Below are 14,091 nucleotides of genomic sequence, written 5' to 3' on the forward strand. Positions count from 1 at the left end.
CAACAACAACATATTTTTTTAAAAAAAACCAAGATTCCAAAGAATCTCTTGGACTTCCCCCTCCTCCCCTTGTGGGTCCTGACGTTAGTCCTTTCCTCCTGCATCTTTTATAATCAGATCTTTTACTGTATTTTTCGCTCCATAAGATGCACTTTTTTCCTCCTAAAAAGTAGGAGGAAATATCTGTGCGTCTTATGGAGCGAATGGTGGTCCCTGGAGCCGAATTGCCCAGGGGCCAAAAGAGGATTGTGCTTTTTATTTTACAAAGAGAAAAGAGGGTGTTGAAAGGCCCCCGCTCAGCAGCTGATCAGCAAGAGATCGGGAGAGAGATAAGAGTCCCGGCTCCCTTTCAGCCCCGCCCCCTTACCCAGGCCTCCATTGTTGAATGTTCTGCAGAGGGAGGTTGTTTGTTTCCCCAGCGACCTGTGACTGGCTGATTAGATTATCTGTCTGGAAACTAGAAACTGCTCCCTTTCCTTAATAAGCTGTAGAAATGTGAGTTGAACCCCATTAAAACGGGACTTTTCCTCTTTGCTTTTCCCCCTTTGCAGAAGAAGCTGTGCTTTTCCCCCTTTGCAAAAAGCTGCACAAATCTGAGCTGATCCTAAAAAAAAAACCAGGGCTTTTCCCTTTGCAAAAAAAGCTGCACAAATTTGAGCTGATCCTAAAAAACAACAACAACAGGGTTTTTAGAGGAGGAAAACCAGAAAAATATTTTTCTTTTTCTTTCCTCCTCTAAAAATGAGGTGTGCCCTATGGTCTGGTGCGCTCTATGGAGCGAAAAATAGGGTACATTTCCATTATTTCCAAAGTTCACTATTAAACTACAAGTGTTATTCCAATCCTACTAACAATTTTAGCTGTTTACAATGGTTTTTAAGATAAATTACTATTTCCCCCCATTCCTTACTAAAAATTTGGTCTTCCTGATTTCTGATTCTTCCCGTCTTTTTTTTTGCCATTTTGGCATAATCCACCAACTTAATCTGCCATTCTTCTCTGGTTGGGACTTTCCATCTCTGGGCCAATAACATCCGTGCAACTGTGGTTGCATACATAAAGAGTTTTTCTTTTTTCAAACCAACATATTAACTTGACCTTCTCCGCTGCCACAATTGTTGTCCTTGAATATGTCTCTCCATCACTCGGTGAAAAGGCTACCTTTTTGAGAAGCAATGTACTCCCCTCCCCATGATACTAATTCCTAATTAATGTTCATTAGGAAAACCTGAATAATGTCTTGCTAGGTGGAATGTGTCGTGGAAATCAAATCGCAGGACTGACTTCCTCAAACGTAGCGGAATATTACACAAAAGCTGAAAGCAATATTTCAACATGTTACTGGAATAGTAGTTTATCCTTAAAGCTCCCAGCCAGCAAATACAAAGCTCCCTGTTGTTGAAAATTCATCTCCAGGAAGAGATCAGGTTGACGTGCTAGAAACCTCTCACCTGGCCCAAGAAGGGAACCCAGATGCAGCCTCAGGAAAGGAAAGGAAAGCAGAGTCGGATGTGAGGGCGATCTGGCTGCGACATCTGTCACCCCATTGATCGCCAGGGTTGATTCGGCTGATCTGGCTGGCTAGGCGGGTGTCCCCTTCCTCCCTCACCGCTCCATGTGCGTCCCTCCCGAAGCTGCGCGCTCGGTGGAAGAGGACGACCATCCCAGATAGAAGGAGTGTACTGTTCTTCGGTCAAGGGTATACGATAGCTGCGCTCCCCTGCTAGAACCTCCAAACAAGCTCAAGGAAAGCAGAGTCACCTCCCTAGAGACCGTTTGGAGCTGAGGCCCATTGGCAGAGGCAACCCAAAAGAGCACAAGGTCCCATCAATCACGGCTGACCCTACTGCTAGAATCATGGAATTGGCTATAGAGCAAAGATGGCTTCTGCCTGGTACCTGGTTCATGTTATTGCTCTTGATTGAATTTCCATGCTTAGCGTAAACAATCCATACCCGCTGCCTTGCAGGACATCTTTGGGAGAAGAAAAGGCTAAGGAGTAAACCCTGCACAAATCCAGAGTGGAGTCCTTAAGATGGTTGGATGGCCCCTTGTACGTCTCCTTCTGGCAACTCCTGCAGCCAAGCTGGTGCCAAATGTACAGTGGTACTTTGGGTTACGAACTTAATTCATTGCAGAGGTCTGTTCTTAACCTGAAACGGTTCTTAACCTAAGAGGTACCACTTTAGCTAATGGGATCTCCCGCTGCCTCCGCCGTGCAATTTCTGTTCTCATCCTGACATAAAGTTCTTAACCCGAGGTACTACTTCCAGGTTAGCGGAGCCTGTAACCCGAAGTGTTTGTAACCTGAGCTACTGCCGTATTGCTTTCCTTTCCTTTGGACCACATCAGCAATATTGAGAGGGGGATCTAGTCTTCCATAAACACTGCCCAGGCTTGTGCTGCAAATGGTGCTGCAAATGCAGCAGACAAACACTTGATGATTATTCTCTTAGAAATAACAGCCCTCACATTTGGAGAACTGTTCAGAGTAACCATTGCTATGTTCCCTTTGTTCTAGCCCTCTTGGATCAGTATTTTATCTGTGGGAAATGTGCTGGTAAAACTCCCACCTAATTAACACGGTTCTTGCTAAACATGAACAGTTGCTCCTGCTGTTAGAATTACCGTATTTTTCGGGACAATAGGGATTTTGAAAAAGAGTGGGAACCCTTTATATTATATTTGCAGAAACAAAGAAAGAATATTGACTTGATGGTAGGATAAACATTCACAACTTTATGGATAGGGAACAAATAATGTAATAAAAGGGATAATATGATATTTGTAGAAAATAGCAGAATATCATAATGAGGATAATAAATCAGAAATGGAAGTTGAGGGAAGTCCAAAGGGAGGGAGGGAGAGACGTTATGTAGACTCTGTTATAAGTATATTTGTAATGAGAAAAAAGAAAATATTTTTTTTATTAAAAAGAACATATTTTTTCTGTGTATAAGACGCCCCCCCCCCCCCTGTATAAAACGACCCCTATTTTTTGAGCCTAAAATTAAGAAATAAATAATTGCAACATTCCGTGTATAAGACGACCCCCAATTTTAAACTTGAAAAATTTGGGGGGGGGGGGGGAAATATAGTCTTATACACGGAAAAAAATATTTTATCAGGCAGGGATAATAAAAAAAAGATGGCCAAGCTGCATGAGAGGGATCAGTAGAACCTCTGGTCAAGGCTGGAAGATTGGGAATCAAATATACTTTATATTATTGTGGCTGCCACCATATGTATCGTTGGCTCCAGTGAAAGTTGTGCAAAAATGTTCTAACATGTGGACCCTCGGACTGTGTCAGTAAAGCAAAATACCTGCTACGTAAGTTGAATCTAAAGGGTTGACCAGCTATTTCAGTAACATGTTGAAATACTGCTTTGAGCTTTTTGTAATATTCCACTATCTTTGAAGGAAGTTAGCCTCTGTACATTGCATTACGATTCCTTTATAAATGCACACTCTGTACCATGTTCTGAGGCCTCGCTGGCACTCGTGTCAGAGGCCTCTCCCAGGTACCTGGAATAAAGAGAAGCATCAGGCATGAAACAAACGTTGTCCTGTGGTTTGATTTGTGCAACAAAGATAGGTTGCTACCTCCACAGACAGAGGTAGTCCGAATGCCAGCTTTTGGAAACAGCAAGTGTGGAGAGGGCTGCTGCCCTCGCATCCTCCCTATATGCTTCTTTTTGGGCTTCCAGAAGGCTCTTCTTATGTTCCTACCTGGAATCCTCCCCCCCCCCCAAAAAATGGATAAGCTTTGGAGCAGAAAAAGACCCTTAATGTGTTAGTAGCCATGTGTGCTTGTTCCAGCTCTGCTGCAAATTTCAGATTGCCTCTGTTCAAATGCAACAAGTGAGCTCTTCAAGCCTTGATTTAAACTTGCAGCTTCGTGCCTCCTCCCTTCCTCCCTTCCCTTGCACACTGTAACTTGAATCTTCTGTGGTTTATCAAACCGCAGTTTCCCCTTGCATCAAGTCTGAAAAGCTGTGGTCTGACTAGAAGCCAGGGCCAGAAATCGTTAGCTGTTCCCTTGCATAAGGGGCATTCAGCATTGCCTTCTTGCATGTGAGTATTTGTGAATTAGGGTACCTGCCCAACGTCGGTATCAGAAAGTGGGCAGGGAGGAGTGGTCAGTTCTGCAACAAAATGTTGCAGTGTAGCCTTGCCACTTAGGAAGGAGTGCTCCAGTTTGAGGTACCTGCCTGCCAGCCGTGCAATCCTTCAGGATCTCATCAGTTGTAAGAAGCTTGTGTTTCCCAATCCACCTCTCTTCCCCCTTTCGTCTTCCAAATGATACTCAACATTCTGTGGCTAGTGAACATGTGTGCTTCAGTGGTCTCTAGGCATGCTGATCCCTCCCTCTTATTTCTTGGTTGCTCTGTTCTGGCTGCAATCCTGTTGCCACTCACCTACTAGAATGGAAATGATGTGGATACATGACTTCTTCTTAAAATCGCATCCAGCCGATGATCATTATAACAGCATAATGAATCCCATGTGGATCAGCCAGGATTCCCCTGCTGGGTGTGGGCAGGTAGAAAGGTGATTGGGCCAAAAGGGCATTTGCAGGCACCGCCAGTCAGCGGATCGGCTGCACCTGCAAAAGTCGCCATACAGCAGTTTGCAAGCCCTGGCAATCAGCTGATCAGCAGAGCTTGCACAATGTTATTCCTTTGGCTGCACATTTTGATTTCAGACACTGCGGTCACCTGACATGATTGTGATGTCAGGTGACTGGCAGGCAGGCAAACTTGCTTACCTGTCAAACTTGGCCAGTGAGGGATATGAAAAGCTAAGGATCTCACTCACCAGTCGGATCTAGTTTCCTACTCTTGGTTTAAGAGCTGCTGCGTTATAACCAAGGACTTGGACCAGCCTGAGTCAGCCTTGTTTCTTTTAAGGAAACGGAAGGGTATTTGCATCACTGGAAAGTCGCAAATGTGCTAAGGAGCCTGCTGAATTGGGTTAAGCCAGGGAGGTGTGGTGGGAACATATTTACCATGGGCATCCAGGTGTGGGTACCTCTCATGCCTTGCGAAAACCACCACCACCCACTGTTCACTTTTCTATTATATGTGATGCCATCATTACTTGAAATGCCCATCAGTGCTGCAAGTAGCCAGCAGATGGTGCTGCTGCTGCTGTTTGGTTTTGTTTCCTTGAAATTGACGGAAACAGTTGGTTGAAATTTCCTTGCCTAAGAATTGGAAACTCTGTATTTGCCCCCTCCCTCAGCCAAAGAGGGAATAGTTTTTGACCAAACTGGAGATATGACCCTCTCCCAAACCTTGTGGCATGAACCTATTTGGACTTCTACACTTTGGGATTGCCTGGAAAATGAATCGGCTCTTGGCTGTTGTGAAATGTATTTGGATTCTTGGAACGCACGTGAGAGGTTGTTCTCAACTATTTATAAAGTTCCTGTCCTTGTGCTTAATGCTTGTGGCAGGTTACTTTTTAGCCAAGGTGGCCAGAAATGTGAGCAGCATTATGCATTGTTGCATTAATGTGCCTGTGAGGGGACCAGATGTCAGGTTCTTTCAGTGCTTAGTTCAGGTGTGCGGGAGCCTTTGGCTGTCCCGGATGCTGTCGAACTGCAGCTGTCATCAGCCCCAGCTAGCATGGCCGAAGGCCAGGGATGCTGGAGGTTGTAGTTCAACAGCATCTGGAGGGCCAAAGGTTCCCCCAACACCTGCCTGAATTGAAATTCTCTTTGTGGGCAAGCCCCCTGCCCCTACGGTTTGTGAAAAGTCCTGAATGCTGTCTGTCTGAACAGCAGGGTGATAACCGGGCAGTAGGGATGACTTAGACCAGTGAAACTGGACCTGAAACTGTTGTTTTCTGTTTATACTCCTTTTTCAGCCAGCCACACTCTTTCCCAGAGTGCTCCATTTTATTCCCTCTTCCTCCTGGTTTCCTGTTAACAATTGGTCAATATTCTATTCTCACTGAGGATGCTGAAGGCCCCCCCCAGTGATTTTGCAAATGTGGTTCCCTGGAGACTGCTGATGCACCTCACGCCAGTCATTTATTCAATTAAATATTTTTAATCCGCACTTGGATAAAGTATATTGAGGCAGCTAACAATACAAAAAATATAATAAAACTAGTCTGCAAGCATCTACAAAACATTAAAATCATATATAAAACATCAGATGCTGCTTGTTTCAAAGGAGAAATTCACATTGTGAAGGCCTGTGTAAAACAGCTGCATATGTGTGGTGCTGTTTGGGCTTTATAAGGATCTAAACTCAGAAAATGAGTTTGCTCTTAGTAAATTGGTTGAAAACAACCTTATCGGTGGCTAAATTCCTCTTCCTGGCGCTCAAGTGTCGGAAGCGTAAAATCGAATGCCTTGATGTGGGTTATCTGTATGAGGTTCAGTAGTGTTGTCCTATTTTATTTGTGTACCCCTCTGATGTTTTTAGTTTTATAATTTTGTATTGAGAAATGTTTTTCTTTCTGACTATCAGTCGAATAAAGGGTATGTATGTATGTATGTATGTATGTATGTATGTATGTATGTATTTGGAAACAAAAACATTTATATTAAGCTTTTCAATTATTTTTCCATCACCCCTTGTTATGAGGCACGACATGCTCTTCCTGTTTCTTGGTTAGCTTCAGAAGAGAGGCTCTTGAATCAGGTTACAGTATGTTTCATGACAAGAAGCAGTAATGCTAGAATAACGGGTCATATGCCAATCCAATTTATGGGCATTGGTGGTTTCTCAATTGTTCCCCCTTGTCTTGTTGCAAACTTAGGATCTTAACACTTATTACATTTTTGCTTTCCAAATGCTTTGTATCTAAGTGGATTTGCTTGTATTGGAAAACAGATTAGTGACTAGCTAATTTTGTTTTGCAGTGGGAGCAATATGAAAAGGAAAGTAGTTTTTAGCTGACAGTGCCTTTCTCAGAACAGAGGGCTTCTCAGCTGATGCAATTATAGGGAAGTGTTTTCTCACGTGGATTGTTAATTTTGAGGAATCACAGTCATTAAAGCTACATCTATTCTTGGCTTGCTTATTGCACAACCATGATGTGTATGTGGTCCTCTCGCTCCTCATTTACTCCCCATACAGCAACCCTATGAGGTAGGTTAAGCTGAGAGGCAGTGATGGGGCTGAGGTCACCCAGTGAGTTTCATGACTGAGTGGGGATTTGAACTCTGGTCTTCCAGGTCCTAGTTCAACACTCTTTAACCACTACACTCCACTGACTCTCAAGTCAAGAGGTTTGATTCCCCCAGAGCATAGCTTCCATTAGGAAAACCAGCATGCATCTCAGCACTCCTGGCCAGATTTCTAATGCATGGAGAGGACTCAGTTCTGCGTCTGCACCCTAAATTTGAAAGGTGCTTTAAAAGCATAGTGGGGGCATTGAAATATATTTTTGGAAGAGGATTAACACCATTTTGAGGAGTCTCCATTAGAAGCAGCCTGCAGGTCCAGGCCACAATGTCTACCAAGAATTGTGTGAAGAGCTTGTTTGACTCAGCGGGCCAGATCTTCATGTTCCCCCATCCCAGCAGGTCAACTTTTACAGGTCCCAACCCACCCACCTGTCAATCACCCGTCATTGTGCCATCAGGCGATTGACAGGTGGGGGTTGTCTTATCAACATGTCGAGGTTGCCTGTTGGGATAGAGGATGTCCAGCAGAAAGTTGTGCGGGGAGCTCAGTTCTGCTTTTTGCAGCCCCCTCTCTTGCCTGCCCCACATCAGATGGCACATACGACCTCAGGTGGGTGAGGTTTCACATGGACCGATTGGTGAGGCCCGGCAGGCCAAGTTTGGCTCAGAGGCTGAAGGTCCACCACCAAACATCTAGACACGTTCTTGCTCTATCTCCCCTTCCTCTTCCACAGTTTTCCGGGAAGTTCTTTTTTGGTTGGTTCCTCCTGCCGAATGGCCAGAAAAGAACTTGGTTGGAAATGAACCGCACACCACTGATTTTTTTTTTTGGCCGCAACGTAACCGGATCTCTGCTTTTGATTCCTCCATGCAGATGGCAACAGCTTGTTTGACTCCATGGCGAGCGGCATGCGCCTCATCGTGAGCTGCATCTCCTCCTTCCTCATCTTGTCCCTGCTCCTCTTCATGGTCCACCGGCTACGGCAGCGGCGCAGGGAGCGCATCGAGTCTCTGATCGGAGCAAACCGTAAGTCCCCCGGCTCTGCTTGATCTGGAAGCCCCCGAGTTGTGGAACTCTCCTTTGCAACAAGGGTGCGCCTGGCACCTTCATTAAAGTCATTGCTGTTGTATGCTAAATATGCGCCCTTTTAACCCTAGCTTAGGGTGTTGTTGCAGTGTTAGCAAGTAGTCCAGCAACATCAGAGGTTCCCACTATTGCCATAAGAAATCTGAAGATAAAACGAGAAAGTTAGAGAAGGCACGATAGATGCAGCCTACTCTTGTGACCATATTTTCACTCATTCTTGGAATTTATGGTGAAGGGTGGGTAAGAAATTCAATTAATAATAATTTTAAAAATCACTTACGTGCAGCTTTCAGCTGCTGGTTTTTTTTTTTTTTTTTTTTAAAACATGGCTCTCTTTGACCCAGTGCAGGTTTGGAAACCTTCTAGCCCTCTAGATACTGCTGAACTTGCAGCCTTACTCAGAGTTAGACCCATCAAACTTAAAGGACATGGCTTGGATCAATTAGATTCAACGGATCTACTGCGCTGAGTCAGGGCTAGCAATGTATATGACTCGCTGCTTTAAGGACCAAGCTTTTTGCTTTAATTAGTTTTTATTAACAATTTCCTTGTGTTCAAAACAAGCAAACAAAGAAAAGTACATATAGTAGTCTCCATAGTCTCCACTTTCAGTTCGCAGAGCTTTTGGGTTTCAAGTTAGGCTTACCCTTTGCAGAACGAATGACCTACTTGGCGAGAGGTAGTGGCAGAATAATAAGGCATTTTGGGTTTTTCGTGTGTGTTTTTCTCCTGACTCCCCTCTCCCCCAATAGTGCACCACTTCAACTTGGGTCGCAGGATGCCCGGTTTCGATTACGGCCCCGATGGCTTTGGGACTGGACTTACGCCACTCCACCTTTCCGATGACGGGGAAGGTGGGGCATTTCATTTCCACGACCCTCCTCCTCCCTACACGGCGTACAAATACCCAGATATCCAGCACCCCGATGACCCACCTCCGCCGTACGAAGCTTCCATTAACCCAGACAGCATTCTTTGTTCTCCCCCAGGTACATCATTGGGATGTTGTCCTTTGAGTATCGTTGCCCTGCGGGATGCTATACCAGTAGAGCACATTGTGCACTCGGAAGATGCCAGGTTCAATTCATGGCATCTCTAGGTTAGGGCTGGGAGAGAGCATTTCCTGAAATCCTAGAGGTCCGCTGTTGGTCAGCTTAGTCCAGGGACATGGCACTCTCCAAGTGATTTGTACTGCAATTCCCATCCGCTTCAGGTAGCATGGCCAGTGGAATTCTGCTCCAAAGAATCGGTGGTGGCCATGTCCAAGTAGCTGATGATGATTATGCTGCTGCTGCTGCTGCTGCTGCTGCTGCTGCTGCTGATAATAATAATAATAATAATAATATTTGTATCGCTCCCACCTCCCAGCCACTCTCTGGGCGGCTTCTAGCATATACAGAAACATAATAAAACACAAAACATTAAAAACTTCCCTATTCATGGCTGCCTTCAGATGTCTTCTAATAGTTGTGCAGTTCTTCATCTCCTTGACATCTGATGGGAGGGCATTCCACAGGGTGGGCGCCACTACCGAGAAACCCCTCTGCCTGCTTCCCTGTAACTTCACTTCTCGCAGGGAGGGAACTGCCAGAAAGTCCTCAGAGCTGGACCTCAGTGTCTGGGCTGAGTGTTGGGGGTGGAGATGCTCATTCAGGTATACTGGGTTGAGCCCGTTTGGGGCTTCAAAGGTCAGCTCCGACACTTCGAATTGTGCCCTGAAACGTACTCAAGAGTGCTGCCTCTGACTTGTCGATTCCTCCTTGCCTTTTCCATTTTCCAGGTGGAATCCATTCCCAGACAGGCCAGAGCAACCAGCTGTCTCTCGGAAACGGCGACGCATCTCCGCCGCTGACAGAGGAATCTCTTCCTCCTTCGGTCGGTCCTTCTCCAGCAGAGCTGGAAGACTCTGTTGACAGCAGCACCCTCCTCGTACCTCCCGACACGCCCTTAAGTGAAAGTCCGCCGGCAGAGACACTTTCAGGCAGCCTCCACAGTCACTGTTCCCTGAATACCATTGTATAAAGGAAAATTGGGGGGCGGGAGGGGATTGGAAAAAAATATCTTACTGCCGGTCAGAAATAAATTTTTGAGCAACTGTTTGCACACCAGATGTACAGACGGACACTAATGGACCGAACTTCAGAAATAAGCTCTGCTCCTTGTTTTTCTTTCTCTTATTTAGGACACTACTTTTATGTTCTAGGAAATCATGCGTCTTGGCTGTTGCTGTCGTTTTCTAGCCTGGTTGGGTTGCCCTCTTTAAATTTTATTTTATTTTTTTAAAAAAAGGATTATGGAAGCTGCACCTTTCTTGCTAACGATGGAAAGAATGCAGAGGATGTTCTTTTTTTCTTCTTCTCTTGAACGACAACATCCCAACTCTTTGTTCGCAAGGAGGAAGAAAAAGCATGGATCGCTTTTTTGCCCCATGGCCTCTTTCCACCTCCCTCGTGAATCACGGGAAACCACGAGCTGTACATTGGATGGAGACGTTTCTTGAATTTTGTGGGACTACAGGAGCTTGGAAACTCGGAAGCGGTTACAGAGAGCCTGCCTGCTGGAGAATCTCTTTTGTTGCCCTGAAACGTTCCCCGCCCGCAACTCAAACCTTTCCCCCTTGAGCACATAAGATTGGATTTTGGTGCTGCTTGTTGGGTTTCCCTTTGAACAGAAGGCAGAACCGCAACCCCACCACCCTCCCGGCAGATAGAAACATGAGCCAAAGAAAAGAGGCAGGTAGACGTGGACATGCAGCTTTTGATTTGTCATGTTCCTTTCAACACACTGCCTTGGAGGAGGGACTGTGAGGTTTAAAAATGGGTTTGATGGATACTTGGCTGTTTCCTCGACGTAGCGCAGTGAGATCCAAATGTTTTGGGGGGGGCGGCGGGAAGGGCAATGGAGACGGTTTGCAAACACCTGCTTCCTTCTCTTTGAAACTGCAAGTCTTGTACTGTTCTCTTTTAAACTCTGTGACCCGCAAACGCAATGGCTTCTAACAGGCATTGTGCGTTTTTAAGGATCTGGGTTTGGGGGATGAAATGGTGCCAGTAACTCCATAAAGCTTCAATGAATTGGTCCAGTGTCATCAGGTTCCACCCCGCCCCCCTCCACTTTTATTTAATTGTGGGTTTTCATTAGGATTACTTAGATCAATGTTGATTTTACACCACTGGGGGGGAGGTTGATCATTGAAGCCTTAAAGTATCATTAAAAAATAAGGCAACCCTAGAGAACGATAGCAGGTTTTTGGGGTGATGGTGGAGTTTAGCACAGCAATGCATATTGTGCCCGGCCAATAGCCACTGTTGTCGTAAGTGGGATTGGGATTGAAAGAGTCGCTAGGCAGGTGGCTGAGTTTCTTCTTTCCTTTTCCCCCTTCCCACCTTCCCCCCTGGTCCCCAGCGCTTCACAAAAGCCGTCGCGAGTGAACGTTGCTAGAATTCATAACGAACCCGAGTCGGAAGATGCGTTTTGTACAGTTTAGGTCATGACGCTCGGGGTGTTATTCCTGAACGTTCCCCTGAGAAGTTTTGTTTCCAGTTTGAAAGGCAAGGTGCTTTTCGTTCCAGAGAGCTTGTAAATACCGAGGAGGTTTCCGAATTGAGCCGAGAGGTCCCCTCTCGTCGCTAGCCAGTTTCCTTTTGGAGAGTCTGGCCAGGCAAGGAGGTGGTAATCTCCCATCTTTCATTGATGTGTTCCTCTTACCTTATGAAAGGCAGGAAGCCTGGAGGGACAGGAAAGGAACATGGTGTGTGTGTGTGTGTGTGTGTGTGTGTGTGTGTGTGTTACTTTCCCACTTGCTGACCAGGCTAGTTCAGGCCCCAACTTGTCAGGGTGCCTTTCCATTGCACTGGGTGTATTTCCATATGCAATATTTTGCAGGGGGGTGTTCTATTTTTCTACACTAGGATTTGTGATAGTAACCACCACGTGGGCTGCGTTTAAAGGAAGAGGATATGCTTCATTATGCAGAAGGTCCCAATCCCCGACATCTCTGGGTAGGGCTGGGGAAAAGGAGCCCTCTCTGAATCCCTGGATAGTTGCTGGCCGGTTGGGAGCCGATGGTACCCACTCGGCATGCCATTTGCCCGAGTCTGTATAGGACAGCTGCGAAAAGCCCTTGAAAACAATCAGCACAAGCCGATGGAAGACAATTTGCAGCACGGCAATCACGGTCCTGTCCAAGCATGTTAGATAATCATTGATATGAGGATCCCCTTTCCTCGAGGAGCATTGCAGACACAGCCCTTCTGGCGGCATAGAATAGGCTCATACAGTTACCCTCCTTCAGAGCACAGCAGTGCTCTGTGGATTGCCACAGGGGCGTGAAACTGCAAGGAAACCCATCCTGTAGTAGGATTCTGTGTAACAAGCATTAATAGATTGGCAGAACGGGTCCCCCCTCTCCTCCCTACGCTGGCCGCTCGTGTGTGATGGCCGAGCCAGACCCGATGGCCACTGCAAGGCATGGCTTCAAATGCGCTGTCCTCCGAATGGTTGCAGAAGTTGCCTCGCAGCCGAGGAAAATCTGGTTCCTGGATTTTCTGCACACACACACCCAGGATGTAGTGCTGGACAAGAGGGAGTGTCTTCCTTTATTGAGAGGACTTGCAGCTCCTTCTGCCTCTCAGCTGCGAGTCCGGGTGTAGCTGGACTGCTGTGGCCACAGGTACGTGTTCTGAGTTGGATGGTGCTGAGCGTTTCTGAAGTAGGAGAAATAAAAGCGGGTTTTGTGCGTTTTTAGCACACTCATGAGTTTTATACATTGTATGTACCGGTTTCTTGAGTTTTGTACATGTGTGAGAGTGAGTGTTGAGGGTGCTGAGTATACCTGCATGTACTGCAGCTTGCGATCTTAAGCAAAGCAGAGCAGCATGTGATAGGAACTGGTTCTCTCCCCCCCCCCCCCGCCCCCCGGCTGCAGAGCTGGCCCTTGCATTCCTTCTGCAGCAGGTGGGTCTGGGCCTAAGAGCGAAGTAAGATGCCCATTCCCTGTAGTCCTTCAATAGCAGAGCTCAGCTGGGTGAACCCAAGTGCTTGAACTGATCGTCACATGCAGCCAGTCCTCAGTGTGTTATTGCTAGGAACTGCCCGTGCTTTGCAGTGGGTCGGTGGAAGGTAATACACAAAGCTCTTAAGAGTGTCCCTTTGGAGGCTTCTGCCCCTTTCCCAAGTGCCGGTGTTTATTTGCTTTATTAGCCTGTGGAGATCTTTTAATTTTCTTCCTGCGTTGCTTCTTGGGGCGTTGCCAGAAAGACTAGCCTGGAGAGCAGAAGACTGAGAGGGTGATAGGAGAGCCACCTTCAGATATCTGAAGGGCTGGCACATGGAAGGTGGAGTGAGCTTGTTTTTCTGTTGCTCTGGAGAAGAGGACTCAAACTCATGGATTCAAATGGCAGGAAAGGAGATTCCGGCAGAACGTTAGGAGGAACTTTTTAAGGATGAGATCTGACAATGGAATAGACTGCCTTGGGAGATGGTGGGCTCCCCTCCTTTGGAGGTTTTGAAACAGAGTTTGGATGGCTGTCTGTCAGGGATTCTTTAGCTGTGATTCCTGCATTGCAGGGGGTTGGGCTAGATGACTCCTGGGGGTCCCTTCCAACTGCAGTTCTATAAGGCCTAATGCAGGTGTCATAGTAAACTGCAGAACCAATCAGTAGTTCTTGTGTTGGGGTACATATCCCCCCCTCAGTACTACAGGTTTCTGCATCTTGCAAATAGCCCAATTGTTTTTTGTTGTTGTCTATTTTTAATACTGTTTCCCCCCATTTTTTAAAAAGGCGATGTCAGCAGTAAAGGTTCTGCATATCTTTCCACAAATTATGTCTGATTGAGGCTATTGATCTTTAACTCGGA

General features: G+C 46.2%; 1 protein-coding gene across 7 annotated transcripts in view; it reads left to right on the forward strand.

The window, feature by feature from the left end:
• The window catches only part of DGCR2 (DiGeorge syndrome critical region gene 2), a 53,457-nt gene extending 43,167 nt beyond the window's left edge, over nucleotides 1-10,290 (forward strand). For all 7 annotated transcript variants that reach the window (XM_033174195.1, XM_033174189.1, XM_033174190.1 and 4 more), the window contains 3 exons: nucleotides 8,020-8,172; nucleotides 8,985-9,221; nucleotides 10,013-10,290. In XM_033174195.1, coding sequence (XP_033030086.1) covers nucleotides 8,020-8,172; nucleotides 8,985-9,221; nucleotides 10,013-10,254 — 632 coding nt within the window. In that variant the 3' untranslated portion in view covers nucleotides 10,255-10,290. The remainder of the gene's footprint in view (nucleotides 1-8,019; nucleotides 8,173-8,984; nucleotides 9,222-10,012) is intronic.
• The last annotated feature ends 3,801 nt before the right edge of the window (nucleotides 10,291-14,091 follow it).

Source organism: Lacerta agilis, chromosome 17 (assembly GCF_009819535.1).
Source record: "Lacerta agilis isolate rLacAgi1 chromosome 17, rLacAgi1.pri, whole genome shotgun sequence".
NCBI classification, from domain to species: domain Eukaryota; kingdom Metazoa; phylum Chordata; class Lepidosauria; order Squamata; family Lacertidae; genus Lacerta; species Lacerta agilis.